Genomic DNA, 16,772 nt, shown 5'->3' with positions numbered 1-16,772 from the left:
AATGATTAATCAGCTACGGCCAAACAGAAAAGGTTTATAGTCTATTAAACACAACACAGTACAGTACGTAGATCCACAGAAAATGAACTGCTAATTTACCAGATGACAAAATTTGCATCCCTCCTCATTACACGTGGGAGAACTGATGCTCCGTGTCTGACCAGGAATGCACACTATTGAAGAAAGGCAGTGAGAAGCACATATCGTCTATGTTAAAATAATTTTAACTTGTTGATTCTTATTTTTAATGCTTGGCGTTCCTCTTCTCTCTCTTCCTACCAACACACTCTCTCCTTCTTCGACCAACAGTTTCCACCGGTAGGTACGATGGTGGTCGTTTTTAACCCGTGCCTCGACCAATCCAGTATGGAAGTCACTAGCTTTGATCTATGGTCTTACTCACGCTGGCCTTCTCCCTTGTCTTTCTATCTTATCTGGCTCCTGAATGCACAAAAGTTGAAATTTGACCTTGACCTAGTTTCCTCAAGGTCAAAGTCATCATCTCATTTTCATCCCCTTTGCCGTCCAAGTAATGTGCTTTTTGTTTCATCTTTCTATTTGCAGTTGGTTGCGAAAAAAATTGGTGGACAAACGACCGGACGGACGTACGAACAATGACAATGACAATACATCACCGCTTTGAAGCGGGATATACAGTAATAATACACAGGATCCTAAACGTTCCAAGAGAACGATCCGTACGTCATCACTCGTGGACAGTAGGCAGCTTGGAAAAACAAATGACGTCAATATCGTGCGCCAGGATGCGTTGACTTATCTCCGTTAAACTGATCAGTTTTTAATTTGTACGTGTGATTATTGTGTATATAGTCGTCACAAATACTTATAGAAATAGACTTATTAAGTTCACATGGTTGATATATTAATGCCACTCCGCCATAAAACAATTCTAGACACAATAATGGCCGCTTGACAGACGGCGGCACCGCTAATGACCGGCGGCTAGAGGGTTAGCTTGTTGTTTCGTGTCGTTTTCGGAAAAGAAAAAAATGACAACTTTAACCAGACAGGACCTCAATTTCGGACAAGGTAAGACAGCAAAAACAAACAGGAACCGGTCAAACACTCGTCCTCTGGTTGCGGTTCTCAGTCCCTGATTCGTGGAGAGTCCATCGTGATCTTTACCGGGAGCTTCGGAGCGTTACGGACCAGGTGTTCGCCTGGAAACCGTCCTGCCTTCACCCCAGAGCCGCTGCAGCGGCTCCACGTGTCCGCTGGAGCGGACGCCCGATTGATCACAAACCTGCAACACACTACAATCGATTACTGAAGAGCCCATCAATGTTAATGTGGTCGCGATTGATACGATTTTCGTGTGTCACTACTGTAACAATTGGTAATAATCACGTTAGTAATAACTATATTAGTAATGATTACAGATAGGCACCAAAGGAAGGAGTGTTCATGCAGAATGGATTGCTGAATTGATACGTGAACAAATGCAACACACAAACGCTCCTGTTGTCCTGGATGTTTGTTCCAGTGGTTGCTGACGTCTTATGTGAATTCCTGGAGGTTGCAATTCATCTAATTCTTTATGTCCGTGAAGTTTATCCCTCTGGAATATTTCAGAAGAGAAAGAAATATAACGTACCTGTGCAGGTATGTGTGACCTTGTGTTTGTTTACCACATGATCGTTGTTTAGATAGACCTGTTTGTTTGTACTTATAATGCTTGTCTGCTGTTTTTTTTTTGTTGACTTACAGATGTCATGTCACCCAGAGCTGAATCAGTATATCCAAGATACGCTTCATTGTGTAAAGCCACTCATTGAGAAGGTAAGACACAAACTGATGCTGACTTACATTAAGGATCATATATCATCACAAAGACACACACACACACACACACACACACACACACACACACACACACACACACACACACACACACACACACACACACACTGCTTAAATCTTTCATTTCCCTCCCAGAATGATGCAGAGAAGGTTGTTGTGGTCATTATGGATAAAGAGCATCACCCAGTAGAAAGATTTGTGTTTGAGCTCTCCCAGCCTACTCTGCTGTCTATCAGGTATTTCCTTTCATCTCCTCCTGATTCTTGATCATTTTTTGAAGTTTTCCTGGTGATTTCTTTCTCTGATTGTCCATCTTCTTGTTTCAGCTCAGACACATTATTGTCACATGTGGAGCAGCTGCTGAGGGCATTTATCTTGAAGATCAGTGTGTGTGATGCTGTTTTAAATAATAACCCACCAGGTAACACCAGTAATTTGTTACTAAAAAGAGACGTTTGTGACAGCCTTACCCAACCATATTCCCAAATTTATGGATTTAAAATCTAGTCATGTTCCAGGTGACAAGACAAAAGAAATCCCTTATTAATCACCTTTTACTTTGAAAATAGGAAAATGTGAGGTTTGTTTGCCTCCACCAAGGAGGTAATGTTTTTTTTTGGATGTGATTTTTAGGATTCTACAGGATTCTTACTGAATGCCTACAATGCTAAAAGAGAAACAACAGCATGACTTTATGGCTCTGATTCAAACAGAATTCAGTCTTGTGTCTGGATTCTCCGGCTTCCTCCAACCTCCAAAAACATGCGCTTCAGTTAATTGGCCGTTCTAAATTGACCGTAGGTGTTAGTGTGTGTGGGTGTTTGTCTTTGTGATACACTGGCATTGTGCCCGGAGTTTCCCCCACCTCATGCCCTAAGCCAGCTGGCATGGGCTCCAGCTCCCCGCAACCCACAACAGCAGATAAAGCAGTTCAGAAGATGGATGGAAATAACATATCGTAATGATACAGATGTTAGGTGTCACATTTGTATGACTATTGTTTCCTGGTGCAAAGAGTTCATATAGAGATGGAACTTCCTAGGTTAGGTCTGTGCTCTCTGAGTGCTGTCTACCGGTCATCCTCCATATATGAACTCAATTGGTTCAGAGAAGTTGTTCATAAGCTGAATTGTTTGGAGGCCTTTATTTATTAAATTTCAATCTGTAAGCGCCATTTGAGGTCATTTAAATGACATTACTAATCTAAATAAGAAAGTACTATGACTAAGACTTGCCAGAAACAATTACACGACAAAAAAACAACACATAAATGAAACAAAATACTGTAGCACCGTAATGTAATTTACCTTTAGACTCCAACCCCTGGGTTGCCACCCAGTACCGGTTTGGAGGCCAATTGGTTCTGGCCACACAGAAAGAATACAGAACTTACATTATTTCTGATTCTGAACAATGTTACCAGATTGCCACATCTGTCTGTGTGTCAATCTTGACGCAGGACGCTTGAATCATCATGTGTTAAAGGAGCCTCTCTAGCCGGTTACACAATACATTACCGATAAACTGAAACTCCAAAGCTAGCAAAATGAGCGATAAAAAAACGTCTTTGGAATGCTTCTTTGTGCAGGTTAAGAGCCAGTGGTTAGAGCTATGTTAACGGTTTAGTATCCTAGGTACGAAGCTTGACACAGAGGAATTGATTGTCGGAGATGCGCGTACGCAGCGGTTCTGCTCGGCAGGGGTTGCGGCAGAAAGGGGAATTGCGGTTGTCAGATATTGGGCGCGCAGTTTTTTGTACCTACGAATGTTTGTAAGTCGCATGTTCTTATCTTGAGGACCATCGTAGTGCTCTCATGATGTGCTGATAATGAACGTGACTCCCAATGCTAAGAGGTTTTTTGGCATGAGGCAGTTAGTCATTGTAGTTACTGTGTGCCTTGTTCCGGGTACATTGTACAACATTTGGTGATAATGGGCATTTTGGCAGGCTTATGTTTTGACCTGGTTAGATAACATGGTGTTGGCTGAGATGAGTGCTCACTATTTGTGTTCCATTTCAATGGAACGGGCTCACTTGGGTCCTGCACAAGTATCTGAAACAGCCCTTTTCAAGCAGTTTGTTTATAAAGTTATTTTCTAGATAAAAACTTTGATCTTGATGTGGCCTGCTGTCTTTTTCCACAGGGTGTTCCTTTACAGTCCTGGTGCATACCAGAGATGCTGCTACACGCAACATGGAGAAGGTCCAGGTCATCAAGGTTAGATCTGAAGCCACACAAACCTGCCAACTAACCCCTGATCTCATCCTAACTACTACTAATGGAACAACCTGTGTATGGAGCTTCGACATCAATGACATACAGTATGTGTGTTGTGACATTTTTGTTTTCCTCTTCAGGATTTCCCGTGGATCGTTGCTGATGAGCAGGAGGTCCACATGCAGGAGCCTCGGCTCATCCCACTGAAGACGATGACATCGGATATAGTTAAAGTGAGCTAACACGCCAGTAACTGTTCAGTTTATCTGTCAAAACTCAGATTATAGACAACAAGGCCCTAATTCCTTTTTGTTACATTCCGCGAAGCAGTGATGTATTGTAATCGTCAGTGTTTGTGTGTTCGTCCGTCTGGTCGTCCATACACCAAATATCTTCACAACCGTTACAGATACAAAGGCGAAAGAAAAAGCACATTACTTGGGCGGCAAAGGGGATGAAAATGAGATGATGACCTTGACCTTGAAAAGACTAGGTCAAGGTCAAATTTAAACTTTTGTACTCACCGTGGATTTTTGGAAGGCAGACACGTGATACCATCCGGAAGTGCGCTATGTTCTGTGAATCTCAGTCTTCCGTGAGACACGAAAGGGCTTTAAACAGTCTATAAGAATGTGGGAAAAGGTAATACAGATAGAAGGTGTTTTAATATCAGTATGGGGAGGGTTCATGAATGTTTAAATTACCGTAAATAATAAGATAAATAGTTTGTCGCCCTGTCGCGGAGTTCGCCAGTCGTGTTTGGTTCCTGGAACACATTAACCGTGAGGAAAGACGGCACACTGTATACATCTTGTTTAGTATCTGTAATTCATGTTAATCTGTACTTGATCTCTTCTCTCTTTAATAGATGCAGCTCTATGTGGAAGAGAGAGCCCAGAAAATGTAGCTCCATCCAGTGACGTGTCAAATCATAAGCCAAGTATGCAGCAAGGAGTGGAAGGGTTGTGCTGATCTTCAGTTGAGAGTGAATCAATTGTTCTTTGGCTAGTTGTCTGCCTGCCTCTCAGCAGATCTGTGCACACAGATACTGCATGAACGTGGTTGTCGATAAACTGCTTACAAGTCAGTGCTTATCATCAGTTCTGCATGATAACCCAGGTGAACTTGTTCCACCATGACAATAAAAAATTTTGGGGACATTGATTAGCTCAATATAGTGATAGGGATATCAGCGTGGATGTGTACAGTCTACTCTGTTTCTCCTTGTAGGGAAATTGTTTTGTTCCCCAGAGTTTCTTTTTTCTCCTCCAAAGGGAGGTGTCATCAGTTACTGTGTTAGAAGCTCAGCTCTTCACCCGTTCTAATGTTCCACAGATCTATGGTTGTTCTGCACTTGTTGCTGGTCACTAATCCAGTGTGAACGCATAGGTTCCTATGAAATAAAAGGGATCGTGGTGTTTTTTATGTACATTTGTAAGTTTAAATGTAATAAATCCTTTTATTAAAGAACAACATGAAGCCTCTGTGTTATTACGTCACGCTTCAAAGCGGTGATGTAGGTCAGGAAAAATTTTTGAATTCAGGGTGTCGTGGGATGTTGCAGTCTCTGACTGCTTTGGTTCTAGTTGTTATTTAAAGTTAGAGATATTCTACTGTGTGTGCAACACGTACCAGAGATGGATGGACATCCTCACATTGTCATTTAACATGATTTTCTTCCCCTTGATGTATCGAGATGAGTATGCTCCCCCACCTTCCCAATATCAGATTAAGTTGCCACATAGGGATAAACCCCCCCAACTGTCTCAAAAGCTGACATCTCCGTGTCCTTGTAGTTCTTTTAAAGAAATCATTGGACGTCAACAAGTTTAATGTAACTGTGGAGTTCATAATAGAACATTAGAGCCGCATGGGCTTCTTAACTTTCTATAGTTAATTACTGATACATAAAGTGATCCATTGCTTTAGTGGACTGAAGCAGGTTGGTTCACTTGCTCTATCACTGACAGATTTTCATTCTCACTATTTGCCAGCTTCAAAATAAGCATAATATCGTAGGTGTTGGTACTTAGCAGCTAGAATGAGTCCATTCATATTTTCTTTCAGATCAGTCCTATTGCCAGAAAGCATTTCCACTTTGGCAGAAGATAATGCTGTTTGCACTGTTTGGTCTGTCTGTGTTGATATGGCTGTAAAATTTACATTTCCACAAGGTTATTTGACTTCATGTGCCAAAGATTTGTTTACACATCAACATAAACACAAAAGACACCAGCTGAATAAGACTAGAGATATGTGAAATGCCACTTTAAAAATATATAGGAGATCATGAGGTTTATGGTTTACGTGTTGGAGAGGACTAAATATAACTAAATGAGCAGTTAATGTTTTGTATTCATTCTAGTTTTTACACATTTGCACTTTTTGTCATTTTTAAATGTCTGTTCTGTTCAATACATCTCTAAAAACACCGCTGACATTCGTGGGATCAGTACTGCACCAGAACAGGGGTTCATTAGTGGTATTTTTGTAGTTGACAGATTACAGTCAAGTGCCAGATACTGACCCCACAGAGGGTTGGTTTTAACTCAGACGTTGGGTTTTGATGATACGAATCCAAAATAAGCCTGGTGACTGATTAGTAGGACTGCTGCTACTGTACTGTACTGATCACATTCTATACACAGAATGTGATCCAGACATATCCTGATATCAGGTGTGCTTCAATAACATCCTTGTTCGCTTATAATGTAAAGTTTAATAGTCTTTTAATGAATGGTTAAAATTTTAATCAACACATAATTCAAATACATAACACGTCACAAAAAATTTCACTCTCATACATAAAAAAACCCAAAATATTTTCAAGGTTAATGAAAGAAAGAAATTTCAATCAGGAGTCAGTGTTTTATGTGTACAAATATTGGATTATTTAAATATAAAAAAATGATTAATGATGATCAATTAACAATTTTTTTCAAGTGTAAAAAAGTCTCCGCCAGCTCTGCTGTCTTCAGCATCTGTGGACGTAGTATCCTGTCACGTATCCTATAATGTAAATGGACACCAGTGCAGCCAGACATCCTGCTGCCTTCACTGCTATTCCAGTGCTGCCAGTACACAGTCTGTTATAGATCCTGTCAATGGAAGATAAAGAGCAGCAGCCACACAACTCTGGTTTACTGACTGGTTTCTTGTGAAACTTTGTTTCTAAAGAATTAGCAAATATTGGCAGTTTTATGGGCTTCAGAATATTTGAGATTTAAATACTATACTCTAAAAAACTACTTCTGGATGGATGGATGGATGGATGGACGGATGGAATTACATCATAGCAGTTTCCTGCATCCTCCGTCAGCCTCACACCACCAGTGTGATCCGCATACTTCTCAGTGTATTTCATCTCATACATGCTGTAACTACTATAGATTTTCTCCTTATCAAACAGCGATCAGGATTCTAAAACATTTGTGTTTGCAGCTTCTTGTCTTTCCTCTCACCTCCTGGGGGTAGACTGTGACGCCTCTACGTTCATGTTGATGTTGTCCTCGTTCCAGCGATCATAATGCACATTACCGTCACTGTTGGGGTCCATGAAGGCAGGGAAGTCCACGCTCTCGTCAGAGGTTTACCTGCAGTCAGGTATTACTGCTTATGTACTTCACTGCTCAGCCTAGACACTCTGGCTCTAGTCACTAGTCACACACTGAGGATGGAGGATCATCTGAAAGTCTACAGTACAAGCTGCACGGACCTCATTTGTTAAATACTATAAAAGCTATCATTTAAAATGTCATTACTTTGTACCTTGGTAAATTGCATGTAATGCAGAACAATGCACATATAGTGTATTGTACATAAGGTGATATTTAAAGCTCAGATGGATCATCACACAGATGATCAGACTACATGATTAAAAACAGACTCAAACACAATGAATTGATGATTATCATCAAAAGCATAATTAAGGCTATACTTCACCTGTTCAGCTCTGAATCCAACAACCACCAGTGTAGGAAAATGCTTTCCAACACCTTTAAATGTTCAACTGAGACCATAGTTCAGACATTCAATGACATCAGCCTGCCATAAATCCACTGATTACGTGCCTGGGTTCGAGTTTCATACCTTTATATGACTCGTTGGGGATAAAGGTCAAGTTAAGAAATAACAAGAAAGAAGAGAGGAGAGCCAAGAAAAATGCTTGGTCTTGTAGATTTTTATCATTCTCTCTCCTCTGCATGAAAATAATAATGTTTCAATTTTGAGAACAACATCACCACAGTGTTTGTGAGGGTTTTCTTTTATGGGACTCCTCAGTTTGCAGTGAAGATCATCACCTGTTTCTGCTGGAATCACAGCACCTAAAAAAAGCAACATCAGTTTCAGCTCAACTAACATGATGTTTTCATCCATGTCTGTTAATCTGGTTAGTTGTTCTCATGAGAGTTAAACAGGAATGACCAGGTGGACGTTCATTACAGCAGCTAGAAAGGTGGTTTATGGAACAGAAAAGATCCCTTAAATAATGGGATAGATGGAGTGACAGGTCAAGGAACTTTTTTCCATTTTTTTTCTTTCCTGATTAAAGAAAAATACTGAACAGATTCCTGCAACGTTATTTAGAGCGATGGAGCATGGATCAGGAAAGTCAAACATACATGAATTATTGTTTTTCCGTGGTGACAGTATGTGCCCAACTATGTGAAATCAAAGTTTATCATCATTAATCCATGGCATTCATTCTATTATTACACTTCTGGGCTATCCTATTCATAAATTCAAATTATTTCATTTAAATCCCTCATAAAGTAAATGATTTACTTTAAAAGCAACATTTTCTGGGTTTATTAGTACTTAACACTCAACAACACTGCTTATTATTACCTCAGCACTAACTTATTTAATCAAAACCGTTACAGATACCTCATTACTGTTCCTCATAAAAAGAACATAGTCCAGAAGGGAGCAGATTATATCCTGCAGATTGGGATTTGAGTAACAAAGATATGCATACACAAAGCCAGAATAGAGTGTGCATCTGACATTTCTGCTTATGTCACCTTTAACAGTGACACACTTAATGTTCTGTTCTATAAACATCTAATAATTGTCCTTTAACAATCCCCATAGGGAAATTAGGGTTAGGGTTAGGGTTAGAAGGTTAGGGTTAAGGTCAGGGGTTAGGGTTAGGGGTTAGGGTTAGGGGTTAGGGTTAAGGGTTAGGTACATTAAAATACGTAGTTTCTTGAAAGGAACTACGAAGTGCACTGGCACATGGGGCCCGGGAGTGGAGTCACCTTAAAATGCCATGGATAAAATCAGGAGTTTAAAAGGATTCAAATCAATTAAAATCCATTAAAATTAGGGCAAGGGGGAAGAAAACCTGGGGGAAGTGAGATAATATGGATGTTAAAATTTAAAAAGCACTCCTGTAAAAAGAAAACGGAGCAGGAAAGAGCTGAATAAAATAATGGAATAAAATAATAGTTAATCAGGTCCACAATAAAAACACACTACAGATGTTTGGGGAGGATGATGGAGGTGATGGGGAACGTAGAGAGTGGGACTTGAAACCTGCCCCCCTGATTGCTAGGCTTGTGTTTAAAGTGCTGAGCCATAGCTTCTTGGTGGTAGCTGTGGGGAGATACACATAAGAGGTAAGCTATGGTTAAAAGCATGTTCAAAAGAGATGTGGTCCAGTTGGGGTATGAACCCTTGACTTCAAGTTGGAAGGTGCCGATATTACCTCTACCCCATCCTGGGGATACACTGAAAATGGGAAAATAACTGATCTAATTCCGAAAGGTTGGGGTGAGGGGAAAGAAAAGGAAGGGTTTGGGGATTAGAAGGTTAGGGAAAGGGGGGGTTTTAGGTTTAGAAAAATCAGGGGTTAGGGGTTAGGGAAAGAGGGGGGATGGGTGTTTGAGGTTAGGGAAAGAAGCCGCTGGAAAGAAAAAAGAAAAAGGTTTTTATGTATTTATATACATATATATTAATAGATATTTAAATAAATGAATAACTGAAATAATAATAACAAACAACAAATTAGTGCTATAATAACATTTAGGGCCCCTTCTGGTAAAAGAACAATTTGAAATATGACCTGAATATTAATGATAAGTATTTTAGTTAAGTACTATGTTATTAAAATATATACAATAAATAGGTAAAATGAAACATGCAGTTAAAGATTAAAGTAATAACTTCAAAGAAAGGAATTTGTATTAATAAAATAAGGGATTCACTCAGTAAGGGTCAGATTCATAATCAACTCGTTGGTTGTTCTGAACCGGAGGGGTGATTAACATTTGAACTTTGCTCAATTCATACAAAAAATTATTTCATAAAAAATAAACTATAGTCATATTTTATCATTAATTTATTTTTTATTAGGGTTAGAGTGTTAGGGTTAGGGGGATAGGGTTAGGGGTTATGGTTAGAGGGTTATGGTTTGGGTTAGGGTTAGAGGGTTAGGGTTAGAGTCAGGGTTAGGTTAGGGTTAGAGGGTAAGAGGGTTAGGGTTAGGGTTGGGGGTTAGGGTTAGATTTAACAGTTCGAGGGTTAGGGTTAGGGTTAAGGGGATTAGAGTTAAGGGTTAGGGTCAGGGGTTAGGGTTAGTGTTAGTGTTTAGGGTTAGAGTTAAGGGTTAGAGGGTGTGGGTTAGGGTTAGGGGCTAGGGTTAGGGTCAGGGGTTAGGGTTAGGGTCAGGGTTAGAGGGTTAGGTTAGGTTAGGGTTAGGGTTAGGTTAGAGTTAGGGGGTTAGGAGTTAGGGTCAGGGGCTAGGGTTAGGGTCAGGGGTTAGGGTTAGGGTCAGGGTTAGGGTTAGGGTCAGGGTTAGAGGGTTAGGTTAGGGTTGGGTTAGGTTAGGGTTAGGGGGCTAGGAGTTAGGGTTAGGGTAGGGTTTGGGTTAGGGGTTATGGTTAGGGTTTAGGGTTAGGTTTTCACATCTTGCTGGGGTTGTCAACCCTCAAACGAGTCCATCTGAACGACTGATCAATGTTCAATCTCCAGTGGCAGGAGATCTGATCAGGGATCAGATATCCAATACTGTATATCAGAAGCCAGTGCCCTATGTCACAAATTGGGTCACTTCCTGTATCACAACTAGAGAGGGTCACTTCATTTCACCTCTGATCAGAAAGTTTCAGTTTTCCAGTTGTGTGTGAATGCTTTAAGTTTCCCTTTAACCATTTGAACCCTTTAACGGGCCTCCTGATAACACAGCCTTCTGCAACAAAAGAATTTTACACTGTTTTGAAACATCCTGCCATATAATTTTTTCCACATAAGATCTGTTACATGAACAAGTCCTCATCAGAACAATGCTTGTATTGTAGCATGGCTGCCATCTGCTATTATTTTATTTTTTCCACCATGTATAGTGTTTTAGTGTATTTCTCATTTACTATACAAAAGCCCATTTCCTTGTTATGGCTCAGGCTGTGGAAGGCCTTCGCTCCACCTACCCTCAGATGACCTTTGGTACGGAACACATAACACAAAAACTGCATGAGCAAAGCTCTGTGTTGAGGCAATTCAGATACACAGAAGATCTCAAATAACTACAAAATATGTGATTATTTTAATTATGTTTTTTACCTTGAAGTATTTTTGTAAAATCTATGACATTTAAATTACCTTGTCTTCTCTTGACAAACAGAACACAATGTTTTCTTTTATCATGTCACTTCTTCCGACACACTCTCTACCAGGTTGGTTGTGTCTGGACACCAATCCACTGCACTGTTTACTTCAAGGTGAGCTCCTCGTACTCTTTCATTCCAGATTTGTGTTTGAACCGACTGTTTCTTTCAACTGGACTGGAATGGACTCTGCTATTAGTTACAAACTCAGCGTTATATGACTTGCAGCTCTTGTAGGTGCCTGTGGGATCTCTGTGCTCTGCTCCCTGATGCGAGTTCACCTGTTCCTAGAGGACAGGTGAGGGAACCTCTTTTCATAGATCTGTGTATGAGGAATCGTGTTTTCAATGGTAGAACCTCACCACTTTGCATGATTCTAAGCTTTCACCATTCCCATCTAAATATTCATATTTAAGATCATTGCAGTTGACTTTTATTTCCAAGTACATAGATGTGTTTTGTAACCCACAGCCAGAGAGGTAAAAATGACAAAGATCGATCAGGTCAGAGGACACACAGTTACAAAAGGACAACTAAATCTGGACTTCCAGGGATGCTTTGGTTTCTCTTGGTGACTGGGGTGCTGGCTGTCGTGGGGTCCCGTGTTGCTGCCTTGGTCGTACTAGAGTTTTGCCTTCGATCCGTCTCTGGATGGGTCACAACTAGACCAGTAAGAAGTCAAATACATGCTTCATAATACTTGAACTCAATTGCAATCGTCTGATTTACTTCTACGTTTTGCTGGGTTAACTGATCTACCCACTCGTTCTGTTCTCCTTTATTCCCCAGCAGTGCAGAAACTTTCTGAAGCAGCTCTTAATTCAGAGTCAGTTCTGCGTGGGCTGCGCCTTGAGCTGCAGTTTACACTTCCTCCACGAGGGGGCATTCCAGCGCTGGCTGTGTCTGCTGCTGGCAGCAGCGCTCAGCTGGTTCCTGGCCAGACAAACCTCACTGCTGCTGCAACATGTCACGGCTCTGTATGAACTGCACAGCTCCCAGCGCTACTGCGGCACATGCATTAGCCTCCTCACCTCAGGCCACCGCCTGCTGCCCGTGTTGTGCAGAACCATGATCATTACTTTCTTTGTGGCTGTGGTGGCGGCCATATCCGTCATCAATGAGCACTTTCTCTCTGCAACAGAGGCCCTCAGGTTTTGGACACCATTGACCATCTGCTACACACTGCTGATTGTGTACATGCAAGGTGAGACACATGCAAAGTGGGAAGTTTTAATCAATGATCAGGGTGCAATGCTCATTACACACTCATCAATCTAGACAGGGCTTTTATTCATGCCCCGGCCTTTAACGGTGTGGCAGTAAAGACACATCGATGTGTGAAGGTAACAGTTTGCACAATATTTCACTCTTGGTTCTCCAGAAGACCAACGCCGTCTGCCTGGAAGCCAGGCTGTACTGAAAACTGTGGTTGTACGTCTCGGTGGTTTGATGGTCCTGATGCTGACTGTCGGACGATGGGCTGACGTGTTCCACATCCTAATGTGTTTCCTGGGTGAGGCCAGCTGTCTGATCCCAACAATGGATCTGCTGGATGCAACATCCTCAGAGGTCAGTGTGTCTCCCAGAATGTAGCAAAAAAGGACTGAAAGCACTTTGTGTCCATCCGGACGCCCCAAACTGGGGCAGAATATCAAATGAATTCATTAGACTGGGATCCCCAGATGAGACTGAACTTGTCAAACGTGTATTCCATGGTGAGACGTTTGAAGATTCCCGTGACAGATTGAGGTAAAAATATTCTCTGAATCAAGATATAGAGGCTGCTTTTCATTTCAAGCTGATGAAGTAGGTCAGAGTTCCAAACATACACACTTTCAATGCAACACTTGAAAAAGAAATGCTTTTTTTTTCATTAATGTGAATGAATGAAAGTGGGTTAGTTCTATTATGCGAACAAACCAAAATATATTGCCTAAAGAAATCAGTTCCATATTGTACTGCTGATTTTGACAATCAATCACCTTTTTATTTATATAGTGTTTAATCACATCATCAGACATTTCAAAGCGCTTTAAAAGACAGAAAACCAACAGAACCCTCCAGAGATAGCATGAGCGATGGTGGCGGGGAAAAACTCTCATTGATGAAGAAACTCTGGGCAGGACCCAGACTCTGGAGGGCAGTCATCCGTCTTGACTGGTTGGATGAGAAAGAAATAAGATGGAAACAGGGCAAGGAAAAGCGAGAGAGACAGAGTGGCATTGTTATTGTGAATAAAGGTACAAAAGCAGACTCAGTAGAGGCTGTCTACTAGTTATGCTCATCAGCCTGGTGTTATGGACTTAATCAGTTGTATTTGCTGTTTTTATTTAGGATGAAGAGGATTCCACAGACTACGTTACTAGAGAGCAGCAACAAAGACTTGAGGCACAGGAGAAGCACCAGAGATCACAGGATCTCTTGTGTCAAATTGCATCATGAAGTGTTTGTCCTGCTGAAGCTATGCTTTTTTTTTTTAATAATAATGTGATATTTTTTCATTAAAAAGTCAAAGGAATACAATATGGCTCATGTTTTACAAAATAAATCTTAATAAATAAATCTGTCCTTTAAGTTTCAGTACAGTCTTCTGCACATTCCTGATGTACCGACTGGTTCCAGACGTCTCCTATTTGAGACCTATTTGTTAATTCAAATAATTCAAATGATGCACCCGCATTTGTGGGTGTAGCTCCAAAATTGTGTAACCACACAAGGGGTAATAGTAATAATAATGGGACACGCTGGTGACTCTTGGATCTGCTTATTGTTCCACATTGTCTATGCAGGGCCCCTGACGCTCGGGGCTCCGGGACCCTTTCATGGCTGATGATGGATGAGGGTTTGAAACACATCCCTGATGGCATCGGTTCTATTAAGAGGAATCAAACCATTCTGATGAGCCCACAAAAGTGGAGAGAGTTTAACTGGGAGCAAACTGGTTTTTATTTACTGTAGAAAATGCAGAATATTATACAGGCTGGGAAAATTTTTTGCATATTTACCTCTGATTAAAATGGAGTAAAATACAAACACTGACGTGTCGCGTCTCTCCAGAGATCGTCCGCTAAAGAAAAGGCAAAATGGCTGACGACACTGTTAGAGCTGCAAAGTCACACAAAATGGCGTTAGACAAAGGAAAGAAGGCGACTTTCGCTCCATGTAGGTGTCTGAAGACAAAGAATGACTGAAAACTCCCCCAAATACCCGAAATGAATGGTAAATAATTGCATAAAGTCATTTATAACCCCGAGATGTGAGTTGTCTCTGCGTTTACATGACAGTATATCATTTCTAATAAATCTGACTTCTCTTGTTTGAGGCTCTCTATTGAGGAACGCATTTCAATTTTAATCCGCATTTTTGTCGCCGACATTGCGCCAAACACGATGTGTCTTTATTGAAATGCTGCGGACTGACGGACATATTCCACCAGGTTTTAGTTTAATCAGTCCCGTCATTCCGTGTCAAACAGTGGGATTAGTTCGGTCCAGCTCCCGAGATAATCCAGCTGAGAATCTCAGTAAATTAAGGTGTCTAGTCGCTCCACCAATGTAGGAAATTGTACTCCCATGGGTTTATTGGACTTTTAATTGGATAAATCCATCCCCATCAGGACGAATAAAGCAGAAACACAGAATACGTTCTCCATCACCACGGTGAAACGCCTTTAGAAATGACTGAGCAGTTGTTGTCAGGCGCCCCTGGAGATTTACAGAATTTTCTGTCCTCATCTGATAGGCACGCCACGCGCATGCGCACAACCATTTCCAGCGTCTCCCGTCGCCGCATTTTCACGCATGCGCATTTATTTTTATTATTATTATTATTATTATTATATATTTTTTTACGAGCGCTTAATATAGCAACAAAAGCAGAATAACGCTGTAGAGTAGTAACAGGGCATTTGTTTAACGGGTTTGAATTGAACCGGCGTTTTATTGTGGATGAGGTGTTCTGGAGACAGAAAGAAACACAGTACACCTACTTTTATTTTTGTATATGTTTACTTTTTGATCATATAATTTTGAAGTAATATAATCTTAAAGGAATATAAAATTACTACCTAACATGGGCACACTTCAGTTAGCACACAAAAAAACAGCACAACGTTTATTTAGTTGTCATCAGGGTTTATCAGCACTGCTCTCATGAACCTTTGGACATGGGCCCTTGTTACTGATTAGCTGCAGAGCCCAAACCTGGTCAAAGTTTGTCACTTAACAGCCTCCATGCTATCATGCTGCTCATTAGTAGCAGTGGTTATGTGTGAAGTACCTCAGATCTTGCAAGAAGGCAGACAAAACATGATTTAGTGCTGAATCAGACATGTCATCAACCTCATTTTGATAAACTAATGTGCAATTTAGTTTATCTTAAATTTTACTTTTTCGTTCTATTTCTGCCGGTCGTACTGTTTGGGATCATCCTTTCTGGCATTTCAGTTTTAGTTGAACTGATAGAAAGCAAATCTTATTTTATATTATATATTCATATGTTTGGACATCAGTCCTTTGTTTAATGGACACATCGGGTTTGGAGATATATTAATGACAGAAAACGAGGTTTTTTCCATTTCTCCGAGATAAAATCAATATTGAGACAGTGAATTTCTCATATTACCGAAGACCATATGTGGTCTGTTATTGTAGAGACGGGTGACAAAGACAAATAATGTCTTATTAACACTTCAGTGCCCTTTGTTATAAATATCCAAGTCTGTGAGTGCTTTACTTTACTTTTATTCAATTTTCTCTTAATTCTACAAAATAAAAATACATGAAATAACAACAGAAATCTTAAACATAGAACGAGAGATTTAATGTGAATTCATTCCGTCCAAGTTTCCAGAAAGCTGGACAAGAGCACACACGTCTAATCTGCAACCCGATAAATGATAAACATAACACAATTTCTTTAATTTATGCTAAATTAACGCATGATATGGATGAAAAAAATGAGAGAGAAAAAGGGAGAGACTTCGAACATTAAACACAGCATCGGCTCAGGCTTGTTTGACAGATGCCCCGTTCAGACAGCAGGCATATCAGATTTCCTGCCATATCTGATTTTTAGGGATGACTGTTCAAACTGTCATTAGCAAGTGTCCAAATGTGATCTGGCT

The 16,772-nt window shown here is 40.5% G+C and overlaps 3 protein-coding genes and 1 long non-coding RNA gene across 5 annotated transcripts; 2 read left to right on the top strand and 2 right to left on the bottom strand.

Moving 5' to 3' along the window:
- The first annotated feature begins 743 nt into the window (after positions 1-743).
- mad2l2 (mitotic arrest deficient 2 like 2) lies at positions 744-5,505 on the top strand. The gene is made up of 8 exons (XM_068333314.1): positions 744-1,050; positions 1,505-1,623; positions 1,729-1,800; positions 1,957-2,057; positions 2,148-2,242; positions 3,967-4,040; positions 4,181-4,273; positions 4,909-5,505. Exons 1-8 carry the CDS (start codon positions 1,011-1,013, stop codon positions 4,945-4,947), a joined length of 633 nt encoding a protein of 210 aa, XP_068189415.1. The 5' UTR covers positions 744-1,010; the 3' UTR covers positions 4,948-5,505.
- A 1,427-nt stretch (positions 5,506-6,932) lies between these two features.
- smim1 (small integral membrane protein 1) lies at positions 6,933-8,003 on the bottom strand. The gene is made up of 3 exons (XM_068306004.1): positions 7,983-8,003; positions 7,502-7,633; positions 6,933-7,138 (listed from the first exon to the last, which is right to left on the bottom strand). The coding sequence occupies exons 2-3, from the start codon at positions 7,594-7,596 to the stop codon at positions 7,015-7,017; spliced, it is 219 nt and encodes a 72-aa protein (XP_068162105.1). The 5' UTR covers positions 7,597-7,633; positions 7,983-8,003; the 3' UTR covers positions 6,933-7,014.
- A 3,541-nt stretch (positions 8,004-11,544) lies between these two features.
- On the top strand, positions 11,545-14,227 carry tmem82 (transmembrane protein 82). 2 transcript variants are annotated; one of them, XM_068337283.1, is made up of 6 exons: positions 11,545-11,761; positions 11,876-11,945; positions 12,119-12,317; positions 12,440-12,851; positions 13,029-13,216; positions 13,982-14,227. In XM_068337283.1, exons 1-6 carry the CDS (start codon positions 11,671-11,673, stop codon positions 14,087-14,089), a joined length of 1,068 nt encoding a protein of 355 aa, XP_068193384.1. In that variant the 5' UTR covers positions 11,545-11,670; the 3' UTR covers positions 14,090-14,227. The 2 variants fall into 2 exon arrangements, with proteins under 2 accessions (XP_068193384.1, XP_068193376.1); XM_068337275.1 differs by having other exon boundaries at positions 12,437-12,851.
- Positions 13,691-15,339, bottom strand: LOC137609930 (uncharacterized). The gene is made up of 3 exons (XR_011038393.1): positions 14,653-15,339; positions 14,322-14,519; positions 13,691-13,804 (listed from the first exon to the last, which is right to left on the bottom strand). It is a non-coding gene; the product is annotated as an uncharacterized lncRNA (long non-coding RNA).
- Positions 15,340-16,772: the final 1,433 nt, after the last annotated feature.

The sequence above is a fragment of the Antennarius striatus genome, chromosome 2, assembly GCF_040054535.1.
Source record: "Antennarius striatus isolate MH-2024 chromosome 2, ASM4005453v1, whole genome shotgun sequence".
In the NCBI taxonomy this organism is placed as follows: Eukaryota; Metazoa; Chordata; class Actinopteri; order Lophiiformes; family Antennariidae; genus Antennarius; species Antennarius striatus.
Note: the sequence above shows the minus strand (reverse complement) of the source record. Positions and strands in the feature narration are given on the sequence as shown.

Bases quoted from the DNA above. Each gene is read 5' to 3' on its own strand.
- mad2l2 (XM_068333314.1), top strand. From the start codon at position 1,011: ATGACAACTTTAACCAGACAGGACCTCAATTTCGGACAAG. The intron at 1,051-1,504 runs GTAAGACAGCAA...TGTTTGTTCCAG, and splicing joins GGACCTCAATTTCGGACAAG to TGGTTGCTGACGTCTTATGT. The intron at 1,624-1,728 runs GTATGTGTGACC...GTTGACTTACAG, and splicing joins AATATAACGTACCTGTGCAG to ATGTCATGTCACCCAGAGCT.
- smim1 (XM_068306004.1), bottom strand. From the start codon at position 7,596: ATGGACCCCAACAGTGACGGTAATGTGCATTATGATCGCTGGAACGAG. The intron at 7,139-7,501 runs GTGAGAGGAAAG...TTCCATTGACAG, and splicing joins TCACAGTCTACCCCCAGGAG to GATCTATAACAGACTGTGTA.
- tmem82 (XM_068337275.1), top strand. From the start codon at position 11,671: ATGTTTTCTTTTATCATGTCACTTCTTCCGACACACTCTCTACCAGGT. The intron at 11,946-12,118 runs GTGAGGGAACCT...TGTAACCCACAG, and splicing joins CACCTGTTCCTAGAGGACAG to CCAGAGAGGTAAAAATGACA. The intron at 12,318-12,436 runs GTAAGAAGTCAA...TTTATTCCCCAG, and splicing joins GATGGGTCACAACTAGACCA to CAGTGCAGAAACTTTCTGAA.